This window comes from Squalius cephalus (genome assembly GCF_949319135.1).
Source record: "Squalius cephalus genome assembly, chromosome: 12".
In the NCBI taxonomy this organism is placed as follows: domain Eukaryota; kingdom Metazoa; phylum Chordata; class Actinopteri; order Cypriniformes; family Leuciscidae; genus Squalius; species Squalius cephalus.
This window is the reverse complement of record NC_137133.1, coordinates 19,449,132-19,462,255: the sequence shown is the minus strand read 5'-3', so window position 1 is coordinate 19,462,255 and position 13,124 is coordinate 19,449,132. Positions and strand designations below refer to the sequence as shown.

The following is a 13,124-nucleotide window of genomic DNA, read 5'->3' as shown; positions in this document are numbered from 1 at the left end:
CTAAATTTTAAAACAGTAAAGTAAAAAAAAAATTCAAGTCATACATAGGGCTATACTGCCCTCTTGTGTCCAAAAGGACATCAAAATAATATATAAAACTTTTTACCAGCTAGGCCAATAATGTATTTAAATATACATTTATTAGGTATGTGTCTGAGGATATTTTCCCACCGGTTAATCGACGTGTGTGACACGAGCGGGTGCTTTTGTATCGCTAATATAAAAGTGAAAGAAAAATACGGACGTCCGCACGGACATTTATAATGGTGCACACACAAATCACACACACGTTGGAAAGAATTATGCTTTTAAACAACACTAAACCGCCATTAGATGTCGCCAAGTGACCGTCTTAATGAGCGAGTCATTGATTCATTTGTTCAAATGATTTGTAATCCATAACATACAGATCCATAAACATGGATCCATAAACATCCAATCCATAAACATAAACAGATGTTTATGGATTGATCATTCAATCTTTGAGTCAACCAATTCGTTCAAAATGCTGAATCATTCAGTTATGAGAAAACACGTTCCTGTGAGATGCGTTCTTCTGTGATATTTGTTTAACTATTTCCGCTGCTGAAACAGAACAAAAACAGTCAATATTGCATCTAAAATGTAAATGACTTCATTTTAACTGTTAATAACCTGTTGTATGAAATCAATGTCACAGTTTCAATAGTGATTGTATTCAGGAAAAGTTAGGTACGGAGAGCGAGCGATTTCAACGAAATCAGAACTAAACCCATTTTATTCTTTTATTATTATTATTATTCAATTTAAGAATTATGTTTGAGTTTAAAAAAAGCCAGAATGTTTTAGTCCAAAAAATAAATAAATCATGCCATGGATTGCTTAAAATTAATTTTTTTTATTATATTTATTTTTTCGTTTTGGCTTTGTTTATAGTTTATTTTTAATTTTTTATTCTTGTTCCGTTCTGAATATCATTACATTTAAAGGATTTGTTGTGGAATATTTTGAGTGTATCATAAAATCAGAATAATTCTCTCGATTTAGTGATCCCCTACTTATTATTTTATTTTTTTCTTTGTTCTAATTAGGTCAGGCAAGTAAAATTATCTGTGTCTTGTCCCTTAAATTTATTTATATTTATATATATATATATATATATATATATATATATATATATATATATATATATATATATATATATATATATATATATATATATACAGTGCAATGCATAAGTGAATACACCCATGCTAAAGTTGACTAAAAAGAGGAATAAAAAAATCATATTTTGGAAATTGAACTTAATGCCTTAATTTAAAAAATTAGGAAAAATCCAACCTTTAAGGACACCAATTTTCTTTGTGAATGAATAATGTATCGTAAATAAATAAATGTTCTTCCTTAAAATACATGGTGCATAAGTGAGTACACCCCTATGTTAAATTCCCATAGAGGCAGGCAGATTTTTATTTTTAAGTATTTAAAAAAAAAAAAAATTTAGGATACTATGCATCCTGATAAAGTTCCCTTGGCCTTTGGAATTAAAATAGCCCCACATCATCACATAGCCTTCACCATACCTAGAGATTGGCATGGGGTACTTTCCATAAGATCATCTCTCAATGCAAATCAAACTAGCTTTTAGGCTAACTGAAATAAAACCATGCCAATCTCTAGGTATGGTGAAGGCTATGTGATGATGTGGGGCTATTTTAATTCCAAAGGCCAAGGGAACTTTATCAGGATGCATAGTATCCTAAAAAATTTTTTTTTAAAAATACTTAAAAATAAAAATCTGCCTGCCTCTATGGGAATTTAACATAGGGGTGTACTCACTTATGCACCATGTATTTTAAGGAAGAACATTTATTTATTTACGATACATTATTCATTCACAAAGAAAATTGGTGTCCTTAAAGGTTGGATTTTTCCTAATTTTTTAAATTAAGGCATTAAGTTCAATTTCCAAAATATGATTTTTTATTCCTCTTTTTAGTCAACTTTAGCATGGGTGTATTCACTTATGCATTGCACTGTATATGTATGTATGTGTGTGTGTGTGTGTGTGTGTGTGTGTGTGTGTGTGTGTGTGTGTGTGTGTGTGTGTGTGTGTGTGTGTGTGTGTGTGTGTGTGTGTGTGTGTGTGTATATATATATATATATATATATATATATATATATATATATATATATATATGTGTGTGTGTGTGTGTGTGTGTGTGTATATATATATATATATAAATATAAATATAGCTGCGAGCAGCGATGGAGGGCCAAAGCCGCCGGCACCGCCACCCTGGCACCAGGATTGCGGTGCCACCGGCTTGGGCCAGTAATCGCTGCTCGCAGCTATATTTTATTATTATTATTATTATTTTTCTGTCAACCTTTCGGGCACTTTTGAGACCCTTAACATGCTCGAAAACTCTTGAAACTTTGCACACGGGTCAGAACCCGCGGCCATCAGGGCCGGGCTGAAGCTGGTACCCGGGCGTGGCAGGGGGGCTCGACAGCGCCCCCTTGAACGGGGTCCGAAAACTTGGTCCATAAATCAGACACGCTTGCATGTAATAATATGAAACTCGGTACACATATAGATCTCATCGGGCCGAACAACTTTCGTACTTTTACTTTTTACGCCAGCCCAACAGGAAGTCGGCTATTATGGATTGTTTTGAAACGCATGCTGTGGAATTTAATGTACTCCTCCTAGAGAATTCATCCAATCGCCTCCAAACTCAGTCAGCATGAAGTCAAGACATTGAGGATGCTAAATTGCGGACGGATTTTTGATATCTCAAACGGTTTGGCCGTGGCAAGGAAACGAATTTATGGCGAATAAGGGACACAGGAAGTGTGTTATAACTTCAGCATACATTATCTGATCTTGATGAAACTTCAGCAGTGTGTTCGTTGTAAGAGGCCGAACACAAGGATGTGACTATTGTGAGTCAAAGTTATAGCGCCACCAACTGGCAGCAGGAAGTGTGTCACTTTCAAAATGCTTTGAAATCACCCTCTTATTTTTACCCGATTTGCTTCAAACTTTGTGTATAATGTAAACACACGGCAGATGTAGACCTGTGAAAGGATTTTTGATATCTTTAATACTGTTGCCGTGGCAACGCATCAAACTTTAATATTGTTTTTTGATGCTTTTGAGACTCTTAACATACTTGAAATTGAATGAAACTCGACAGACACATCACACTTATTAGCCCGTAGACTTGTGCAAAGTTTCAGAAACGGGCGTGGTGAGGGGCTCAGTAGCGCCACCTTTAGTCATAAGTGGGGGGGTTAGTTTTATCAACAGCAACAAAACTTGGTATGTGTATTGTTCTCATCAAGACGGACAACTTTCTAATTTACATTAACGATCTCCGACCAACAGGAAAAGAGATATTTTGGTTTGAATGTGGATTTTCTGAAGAATTTTCTCTCCCTCTCTCTGTGTCTCTGTGTGTGTGAGGGGAGGGGGGGATTTGACTATTGCTTTTATATTGTTAATCAAGGTTTCAGGGGCTTTTGGGGTCCTTAACGTGCTCAAAAACTCTTGAAACTTTACACACAGGTCAGAACCCACGGCCATCAGTGCCGGGCTGAAGCTGGTACCCGGGCGTGGCAGGGGGGCTCAACAGCGCCCCCTTGAACACGGTCTGAAAACTTGGTCCATATATCAAACACACTTGCATGAATTAATATGAAACTCGGTACACATATAGATCTCATCGGGCCGAACAACTTCCGCAGTCTAAGTTATTAGCTCCGCCCAACAGGAAGTCAGCTATTATGGGTTGTTTGGAAAACGCTTGCTGTGGAATGTGAACTACTCCTCCTAGAGAATTCATCACATCCCCACCAAACTCGGTGTGCATGAAGTCAAGACATTGAGGATGCTAAATTGCGGACGGATTTTTGATATCTCGAACGGTTTGGCCGTGGCGAGGAAACGAATTTATGGCGAGAAAAGAGAAACACGAAGTGTTATAACTTCTGCATACATTAACTGATCTTGATGAAACTTCAGCAGTGTGTTCATGGTAAGAGGCCGGTCAGATGGATGTAACTATTGTGAGTCAAAGTTATAGCGCCACCAACTGGTAGCAGGAAGTGTGTCACTTTCAAAATGCTTTTGACAAAAGTGGGGGGGTTACTTTTACCCACAGTTACAAAAATCAGTACGCATATTGGTCTCATTGAGCCGGACAACTTTCTAATTTACAGTCATTAGCTCCAAGCAACAGGAAGTCAGATATTTTGGTTTGAATGTGGAATTTTTGGATATGTCAGACTCTGAATTTTTAGTTACTCCTCCTAAGTGGTTTATTTTATTCACACCAAACTTTTTCAACATGATAAAAATACATTAAAGATATATATATATAGATGAAGGGCCAAAGCCGGCGGCACCGCCACCCCGGTGCCTTTAGGTAACTAAAGGCATCGGGGTTGCGGTGCCACCGGCTTGGGCCCGTAATCGCTGCTCGCAGCTATATTTAGGGGCCAAGCACCGAAGGTGCGTAGGCACCTATTGTATCTGTTCCCGTTCTTATTATTATTATTCTTCATTTTTCCGACTGGGAGTCTATGGCAGCCCATAGAACCGCTTGCGGGAAAGTTATGAAATTTGGCACAATGATAGAGGAGGGTCTGACCTATCAGCATAGCAAATTTGGAGTCTCCAAGTCATTACCTCTAGCGCCACCAACTGTCCAAAGTTGCACTCATGTTTATGCTAATAACTTTTGAACCACATGGGCTAGAAACAAAATTATTTTTTTCTCTGATTCCCTAGCTCAAGCCGATTCGATTGCACCCTATGACGTCATTTTCCGTCATGAAAATTTTTCCGCCATTTTGAATTTTCCGAAAAACCTACTTTTTCGAACTCCTCCTAGGCCGTTACTCCGATTTTCACGAAATTTGAACCAGATCATCTCCAGACCATGCCGACAAAAAGTTATGGAATTCAAGTTGATTCTCTTAACCGTTTTCGATAAACCCACGAAGAAATTTTACGTAGAGCTTGCGAAAACAGACATAAGGCTGTATCTCCGCAACGCTTTATCAGATTCAGACCAATCTTGGTACATGTCATCACAAGCATGACCTGAGGCTACATGCTGCGTTTCGGCGCAGCGCCACCTACTGGTCCAGAGATATGACAAATGGATGTTTTTGCTTATAACTTCTGAATGGTTTGTCCAAAAATCATAAAATCAGTCTCGTTAGATTCAGGGCAACATGCCGAGTCGACTGATATCCAATTTTCCCAGATCAGCCATTTTGGCTGTCGGCCATTTTGAATTATGTGCTAAAATGCTGTATTTTATGAACGCGTGAACGTATCGTTACAAAACTCGGAATGGATCATCAGCACGATGCCCTGAAGGAGCCTGAGAAGTTTCGAAACAGTGCCACCTAGTGGTGAATTTTTTTCCCCAAATGCTTCCAAATGCTTATAACTTTGGGTGTGGTCGACTTATTTTCACGAGACTCATCTCATTAGAGTCCTGAATCGTTGCCAAGTCCCACGATACCAAACATGCTAGGTTTCGCCTTACGGTTTGTGTAGCGTTGTGATTTAGCGCTTAAAAAACATTTGGCTATATCTTCGAAACCGCTAGTCCGATCGAGACGAAACCACCGTCAGAAGTTTGGAAACATAGGTCGATAGCTATACGCCAATGCCCAAATGCGAAAATATTGATAGTAAAGGGTAGTAAAATCCAATCAAAGTCATGTGTCAGTCATTTTTTACGTGTTTTTTCATATAAATGTCTATAACTCTGAAGCGAATTGAGATATCTTCACCAAAATCGACACACATATGTATGGGCTCACTCTGAGGAAATGTAAAAAAAATGGTGGAACTCAGCCTCTTGGTGGCGCTATAATAGAACAAAACATGAAATCCCCATTGACTTCAATACAGTTTTGTGAAATAAAATGCTATACTAAACGAATGCATTAGTTTAATATTTCGAAACTCAAAATATGCCATCAGCACCATCCCCTGAAGGTACCCAAAATATTTTGAGACAGTGCCACCTAGTGGTCAAAAGTTGTAACAAAATTTACAAAACTGCTAATAACTTTTGAATAAATTGGCCTATTGTAATGCAACTGGTCTTAATAGATTCCTTGGGTCAAGCCGAGAACATAGATACCAAGGTTTCCTTATTTGGCCTAGCTTCCTGTCCGCCATCTTGATTTTCAGTCAAAACCTACTTTTTCGAACTCCTCCTAGACCGTTTGTCCGATTTTCACCAAAATCGAATCGTATCATCTCCAGAGTGTGCTGACTAAAAGTTATGGATTTCGTGTCTATAGACGAAACCGTTTTCGTATAGCGTAGCAGCAAATTTGAAGCATGATGCTAAAAGCACTATTCAGGCTTTATCTCTGCAATGGCTTGACATATTGACACCAAACTTTGTATGTGTCATTGTCACTTCACTCTGACCACATCACATCAGTTTTGTAACTGCGCCACCTATTGGTCAAAAGTGATAATCCATTAAATCATATTTTGAATGACTTTTTATATGATTTTTCAGCCATTTCGCCTAAAATCCTCTTTAAATGTATTTAATTGCTCATTGTTGCAGTTGGTCTGACACCTTCAGCCATGTTGGCATATCCTGTCATCTGCTTGCGCTTGGCCCCGATAATTGCTGCTTGCAGCTATATTTATTATTATTATTATTATTTTGTCAACCTTTCGGGCACTTTTGGGGCCCTTAACATGCTCGAAAACTCTTAAAATTTTGCACACAGGTCAGAACCCGCGGCCATCAGGGCCGGGCTGAAGCTGGTACCCGGGCGTGGCAGGGGGCCTCGACAGCGCCCCCTGGAACGGGATCCGAACACTTGTCCATAAATCAGACACGCTTGCATGTAATAATATGAAACTCGGTACACATATAGACCTCATCGGGCCGAACAACTTTCGTGCTCTAAGTTTTACGCCAGACCAACAGGAAGTCGGCTATTATGGGTTGTTTGGAAACGCATGCTGTGGAATTTGATGTACTCCTCCTAGGAAATTCATCCATTCGCCTCCAAACTCGGTCGGCATGAAGTCAAGACATTGAGGATGCTAAATTGCGGACGGATTTTTGATATCTCGAACGGTTTGGCCGTGGCAAGGAAACAAATTTATGGCGAATAATTCAAACAGGAAGTGTGTTATAACTTCTGCATACATTAACTGATCTTGATGAAACTTCAGCAGTGTGTTAGTTGTAAGAGGCCGATCACATGGATGTGACATTTGTGAGTCAAAGTTATAGCGCCACCAACTGGCAACAGGAAGTGTGTCACTTTCAAAATGCTTTGAAATCACCCTCTTATTTTTACCCGATTTGCTTCAAACTTTATGTGTATAATGTAAACACACAGCAGATGTATACCTGTGAAAGGATTATTGATATCTTAGATACTGTTGCCGTGGCAACGCATCAAACTTTACTATTCTTTTCGGATGCTTTTGACTCTTCACATGCTTGAAAATGCATGAAACTCGACAGACACATCACATTTATTATCCAGTAGACATGTGCAAAGTTTCAGAAACGGGCGTGGTGAAATGGCTCAGTAGCGCCACCTTTAGTCAAAAGTGGGGGGGTTAGTTTTATCAACAGCAACAAAACTTGGTATGTGTATTGTTCTCATCAAGACGGACAACTTTCTAATTTACAGTAACTAGCTCGGACCAAGAGGAAGAGAGATATTTTGGTTTGAATGTGGATTTTCTGGAGAATTTTCTCTCCCTCTCTCTGTGTCTCTGTGTGTGTGAGGGGAGGGGGGGATTTGACTATTGCTTTTATATTGTTAATCAAGGTTTCAGGGGCTTTTGGGGTCCTTAACGTGCTCAAAAACTCTTGAAACTTTGCACACAAGTCAGAACCCCCTGGCATCAGGGCCGGGCTGAAGCTGGTACCCGGGCGTGGCAGGGGGGCTCAACAGCGCCCCCTTAAACTGGGTCTGAAAACTTGGTCCATAGATCAAACACGCTTGCATGAATTAATATGAAACTCGGTACACATATAGATCTCATCGGGCCGAACAACTTTTCCCCGGTCAAGTTTTACGCCAGCCCAACAGGAAGTCGGCTATTATGGGTTGTTTGGAAAACGCTTGCTGTGGAATGCGAAGTACTCCTCCTAGAGAATTCATCCAATCCCCACCAAACTCGGTGTGCATGAAGTCAAGTCATTGAGGATGCTAAATTGCGGAAGGATTTTTGATATCTCGAACGGTTTGGCCGTGGTGAGGAAACGCATTTATGGCGAGAAAAGAGAAACACGAAGTGGTATAACTTCAGCATACATTAACTGATCTTGATGAAACTTCAGCAGTGTGTTTGTGGTAAGAGGCCAATCAGATGGATGTAACTATTGTGAGTCAAAGTTATAGCGCCACCAACTGGCAGCAGGAAGTGTGTCACTTTCAAAATGTTTTTGACAAAAGTGGGGGGGTTAGGTTTACCCACAATTACAAAAATCAGTAAATATATTGGTCTCATCGAGCTGGACAACTTTCTAATTTACAGTCATTAGCTTGGACCAACAGGAAGTCAGATATTTTGGTTTGAATGTGGATTTATTTGCAAATTCAGCCACTGCATTTTTACCCACTCCTGCTAAGTGGTTTATTTTATTCACACCAAACTTTTTCAACATGATGAAAATACATTAAAGATGCTAAATTGTGAACGGATATTGAATATCTCAAACGGTTTTGCTATGGCGAGGGATTAAAGTAATGTCCAAAAAGGAAACAGTAAAAGCCTCATATCTTCAAAAATTGTATTATACACCATTTATTTCTATATAAAAGTATACAAATATCACAACTAAACCCATTTTATTCTTTTTTTTTAAAATTTAAGAATTATTTATAAGTTTAAAAATAGTAATTGTACTATTTAGTCCCATAAAATCAAGTCATACATAGGGCTATACTGCCCTCTTGTGTTCAAAATCAGGTAGGCCTATTGTATCTATATAAAAATATACTAGGTATATGACGGTGAGAATATTTTACCACCGGTTAATCAACGTGTGACACCGCTGGGGGCTTTTGAATTGCCAACTTAAAAGCGAAAGTAAAATATGTTCGTCTGCACTGACATTGATAGTGGTTGAGCGAGCGTTTCAAATGAATTCCTATGGAAGTAGGAATTAACTGAAAAACGTTTACTCTGTTCTGCTCGTTCCTCGCCGTGGACGCGCACCGTTATGAATGCCCGTGCAGTCGTGAGCATTTTAGTCTCATTTTAAAATTAGCGCCTTTCAGGGGGTGGATTGCTTGAAATTATTTTACAAAAGCACAATGTTATTGCGACTGTACACAAATATAAGTTAACACTTTGCAGTTTGAATGTCGTCCTGTATAATGACGGACTATGTTTTTATGTGTCCACTGTTCAATCGCGCCCACGCCACACACACACACACACACACACACACACGGTTTACTATCTTTGTGGGGACTCTCCATAGACTTAATGGTTTTTATACTGTACAAACTGTATATTCTATCTCCTTACACTAACCCTACCCCTAAACCTACCCATCACAGAAAACTTTCTGAATTTTTACATTTCCAAAAAAACTCATTCTGTATGATTTATAAGCTTGTTTACCCATGGGGACCTCTATTTAGGTCCCCACTGTGACACGAGTCCCCATGAGTCTGTGTGCATTCTGGTTGAAGTCCCCACCGGGATAGAAAAACATGAACACACACACACACATTCCAGCATTGCAATCTTGACATCGCAGCCTGTTCATTGTAGACTTAATAAAATATAATAATAAAATAGTCTAAAAAAGCATCTAAAAATTACACTGCTCTTAATAGTCAGTAGTACAATTCGTACATTCACAGTAAGCACCGCTCCATTGTGATGTTTCCAAGTACATTTTTGCACGTGTGAAAAGGATGATTTTTTCCGTCGATATTGGAACACGAGTGAAGTACAAAGCCTATAATAAAGAATAGTTTAGCATCCAAATACATGGCAAATGTTGAAACATTTTGATTCTAATGAGAGGGTTACGTGAGCCCAACACTGCTTACTTTTGTTGTTTTTTTTACATTAAATTTAAAGGATTTGTTGTGGAATTTTTTTGAGTGCATCATAAAATCAGAATAAGGTAAGTCAAGTAATATTTTCTGTCTTTTATATATTTATATATGTATATGTGTATATATGTATATGTGTGTGTGTATATATATATATATATATATATATATATATATATATATATATATATATATATATATATTAGAGCCCGACCGATATATCGGCAGGCCGATATTATCGGCCGATATTAGGCATTTTCAAAACTATCGGTATCGGCATTTATAACGGCCGATAAATGAATATTTCAAAAATAAAATAAAAACGGACGAAACACCCTTCAACCATGTTATGAGTGTTGGCGTTGTATAGTTTGTCCACCAGAGGGCACTCTACACCGTCCCTGTTGGCAACACTCGTGTATAACGCGCCACACATTCTGCAACCTGCTGATCCAGCCAGAGTCGGGCAGAGAGAACCGCGAGTGAGATCATCGGTGAAGTATGTTCATGGTGAGTTGGTAACGACTCACGAGACATACATTGCTTGAATAACAATTAAAAGAACATCCCTATCAGTTCTCTTAACTCAAATAAGGATGACAAAATTCGTGACTCATGTCCAGTTTTGCTGCGGTTAAATAAGCCGAGAGTGAAGCGGAACAACGCGACGTAGGCTATATTCACATAAAATGTTAACACTGCAGTTCACAAAAGTTCATAATGTGCATGTGCTTTAATGCTTTGTCGGTTAAACATTTAATTTTAAATGCTGATGCGCTGTTCTAACGTGTGCGTTTCTCAGCGCGTACATGTGAAGCTCACATGCACTAAAAGCCTTTCTACCAGCGCCTGGATACTGGACTAAGTTATCTTTCGAGTATTATTGTGCTAATACTGTTAAATACACACAAGATTTACATAAACAAAGTCGGTTGTCTAAAGTGAAGGCAAAATTGAGAGAAAATCTGCTTGTCAAATGCGTGTACATTAGACGTGTCGTGCTCAGCTCTAAAGAGACCGTAGCAATTGTAAACACATTGCCGCTTGTCCTTAAAGGGATAGTTCACCCAATAATAAAAATGATCTCATTATTTACAGGCACTCTAATGTTGTTCCAACTGTATTAATTTCCTTCTAATATTTTTCTAATATTAATAGTTTGAAGAATGTGAGTAACCAAACAGTAGCTGGTCCCCATTGACTTCCAAAGGAGAAAAATATACTATGGAAGTCACTGGGGTACATCAACTGTTTGGTTACCCACATTCATCCAAATAACTTATTTTCAACAGAAGAAAAAAACAACTTGAGAGAGTAAATTATGACAATTTGAATTTGTTGTCAATTTGAATGTGAAATTGTTGTTTTTGTTCAAAGGACTAAACGTTTAGTCTTAAAAAAAAATCTTAAGTTTGTATTTTTATACATTTTATTTATCAGAACTTTAATATATTTTGATGTTCCTCTGTTCTGTTGTGACAATAAAAGAAACAAGTTTCTTTTTAAAATGCATTATCATATTATTTTAGTTAAAACTCATAAATAACTACAAATAACTAATCTTAGGGAAATTTGTTAATGTTTTGTTGCGCGTTTCTGAAAAAAAATTAAAAATATCGTCCGATATATCGGAATATCGGATTTTAAAACCAACAAATATTTGTACCGGTATCGGCCTTCAAAATCCTTTATCGGTCGGGCTCTAGTACCCATCAAAAGTTTGTACACACCAATTGTAAAGTGTGTCCAAACTTACTGTACTATAATACACATAAATAATATTGCTACTGTATTATAATATACACATAAATAATATCGGCCGATATATCGGTATCTGGCTTTTTTTTATCGGTATCGGCATCGGCGCCCAAAAATCCATATCGGTCGGGCTCTAATATATATATATATATATATATATATATAAATATAGCTGCGAGCAGCGATGGAGGGCCAAAGACGGCGGTACCGCCACCCCGGTGCCTTTAGGTAACTAAAGGCACCGGGGTTGCGGTGCCACCGGCTTGGGCCCGAAATCGCTGCTCGCAGCTATATTTTATAATTGTTCTGGTCCATTTGTACAATCTCACCTTGTCCATAATGTCACACTGGGCTAAAATCAGTTTTGACCTCCCTTGCCTGTGTTTTGTGTTGTGGTTAACTGCAAACTTGAATGTAACTTTTTGTGTGTGCGTGTAGGTGTGTTTGGTCCTGTCCTGTGATTGTACTGTTTATTTGTTTGGAAATCTTAAAATGCTACTAAAATCTTCATTTTTTAAATGTTAACCCACTGAATTCTTATTTTGACGGAAAACACACGGGAGCCCTTAAAGATTCTCTTTTATTGATACGTGCTTCTAATTACTAGTTTGGGAAGATGGTTGGTGCATGTTGCATTCCCAAACACAAGTTAAAGCAACCCAAACATAGACGGACATAAATCCTGTAGCAGATCTAGCCAGGTGGAGCTGGGGGAGGTGGAGGGTTTTTAGAAGAACTCTGATGACAGTGAACACTGAACCAGACTATTTAAATGTTGAGCAAGCAATCTCATTAGCTGCAGGATCAGCAGAGGCCAATCATCTTGAGCCATGTGGTAATGATGTGATTGCTTGTAGATTGCATGTAAAGGACTGATCATCTTGCGCCTTCTAGAGTTTCATGACTAAACTAGATATTTATTTCTGTCAAAATAATAACAATAATTACAGACCACAAACTTTTGAACAGTAGTGCGTGTATGTGTGTGTTTGTAAATGCATTACTAAAAGCAGTTTGTCTGAAGTACTAGGATGCAGAGTAATCGATCATGTAACATCAAGATCATTTCTCATTTCTAATAATGTTATGTAAACGAAATCAGATTACTTCATATTTTGGTTTATGATGAGCAATGAACATGTATCCAATGATTTATTCTGCTGCCTATTTCAAACTCCAGAAAGCCTCACCTGGAGGTTGGGACACAGGAAGAGGGGGCATCGGACTCTCCAGGCGGGGTATCTTAGACCCAACTTGCTCTGAAACAAAGACAAATTAACACTTAATAA

At 38.3% G+C, this 13,124-nt stretch overlaps 1 protein-coding gene across 2 annotated transcripts in view; it reads right to left on the bottom strand.

The window, feature by feature from the left end:
* Positions 1-13,124, bottom strand: part of ccnk (cyclin K) — a 69,859-nt gene that overhangs the window by 44,848 nt on the left and 11,887 nt on the right. For both annotated transcript variants that reach the window (XM_079887719.1, XM_079887720.1), the window contains exon 10: positions 13,026-13,094. In XM_079887719.1, coding sequence (XP_079743845.1) covers positions 13,026-13,094 — 69 coding nt within the window. The remainder of the gene's footprint in view (positions 1-13,025; positions 13,095-13,124) is intronic.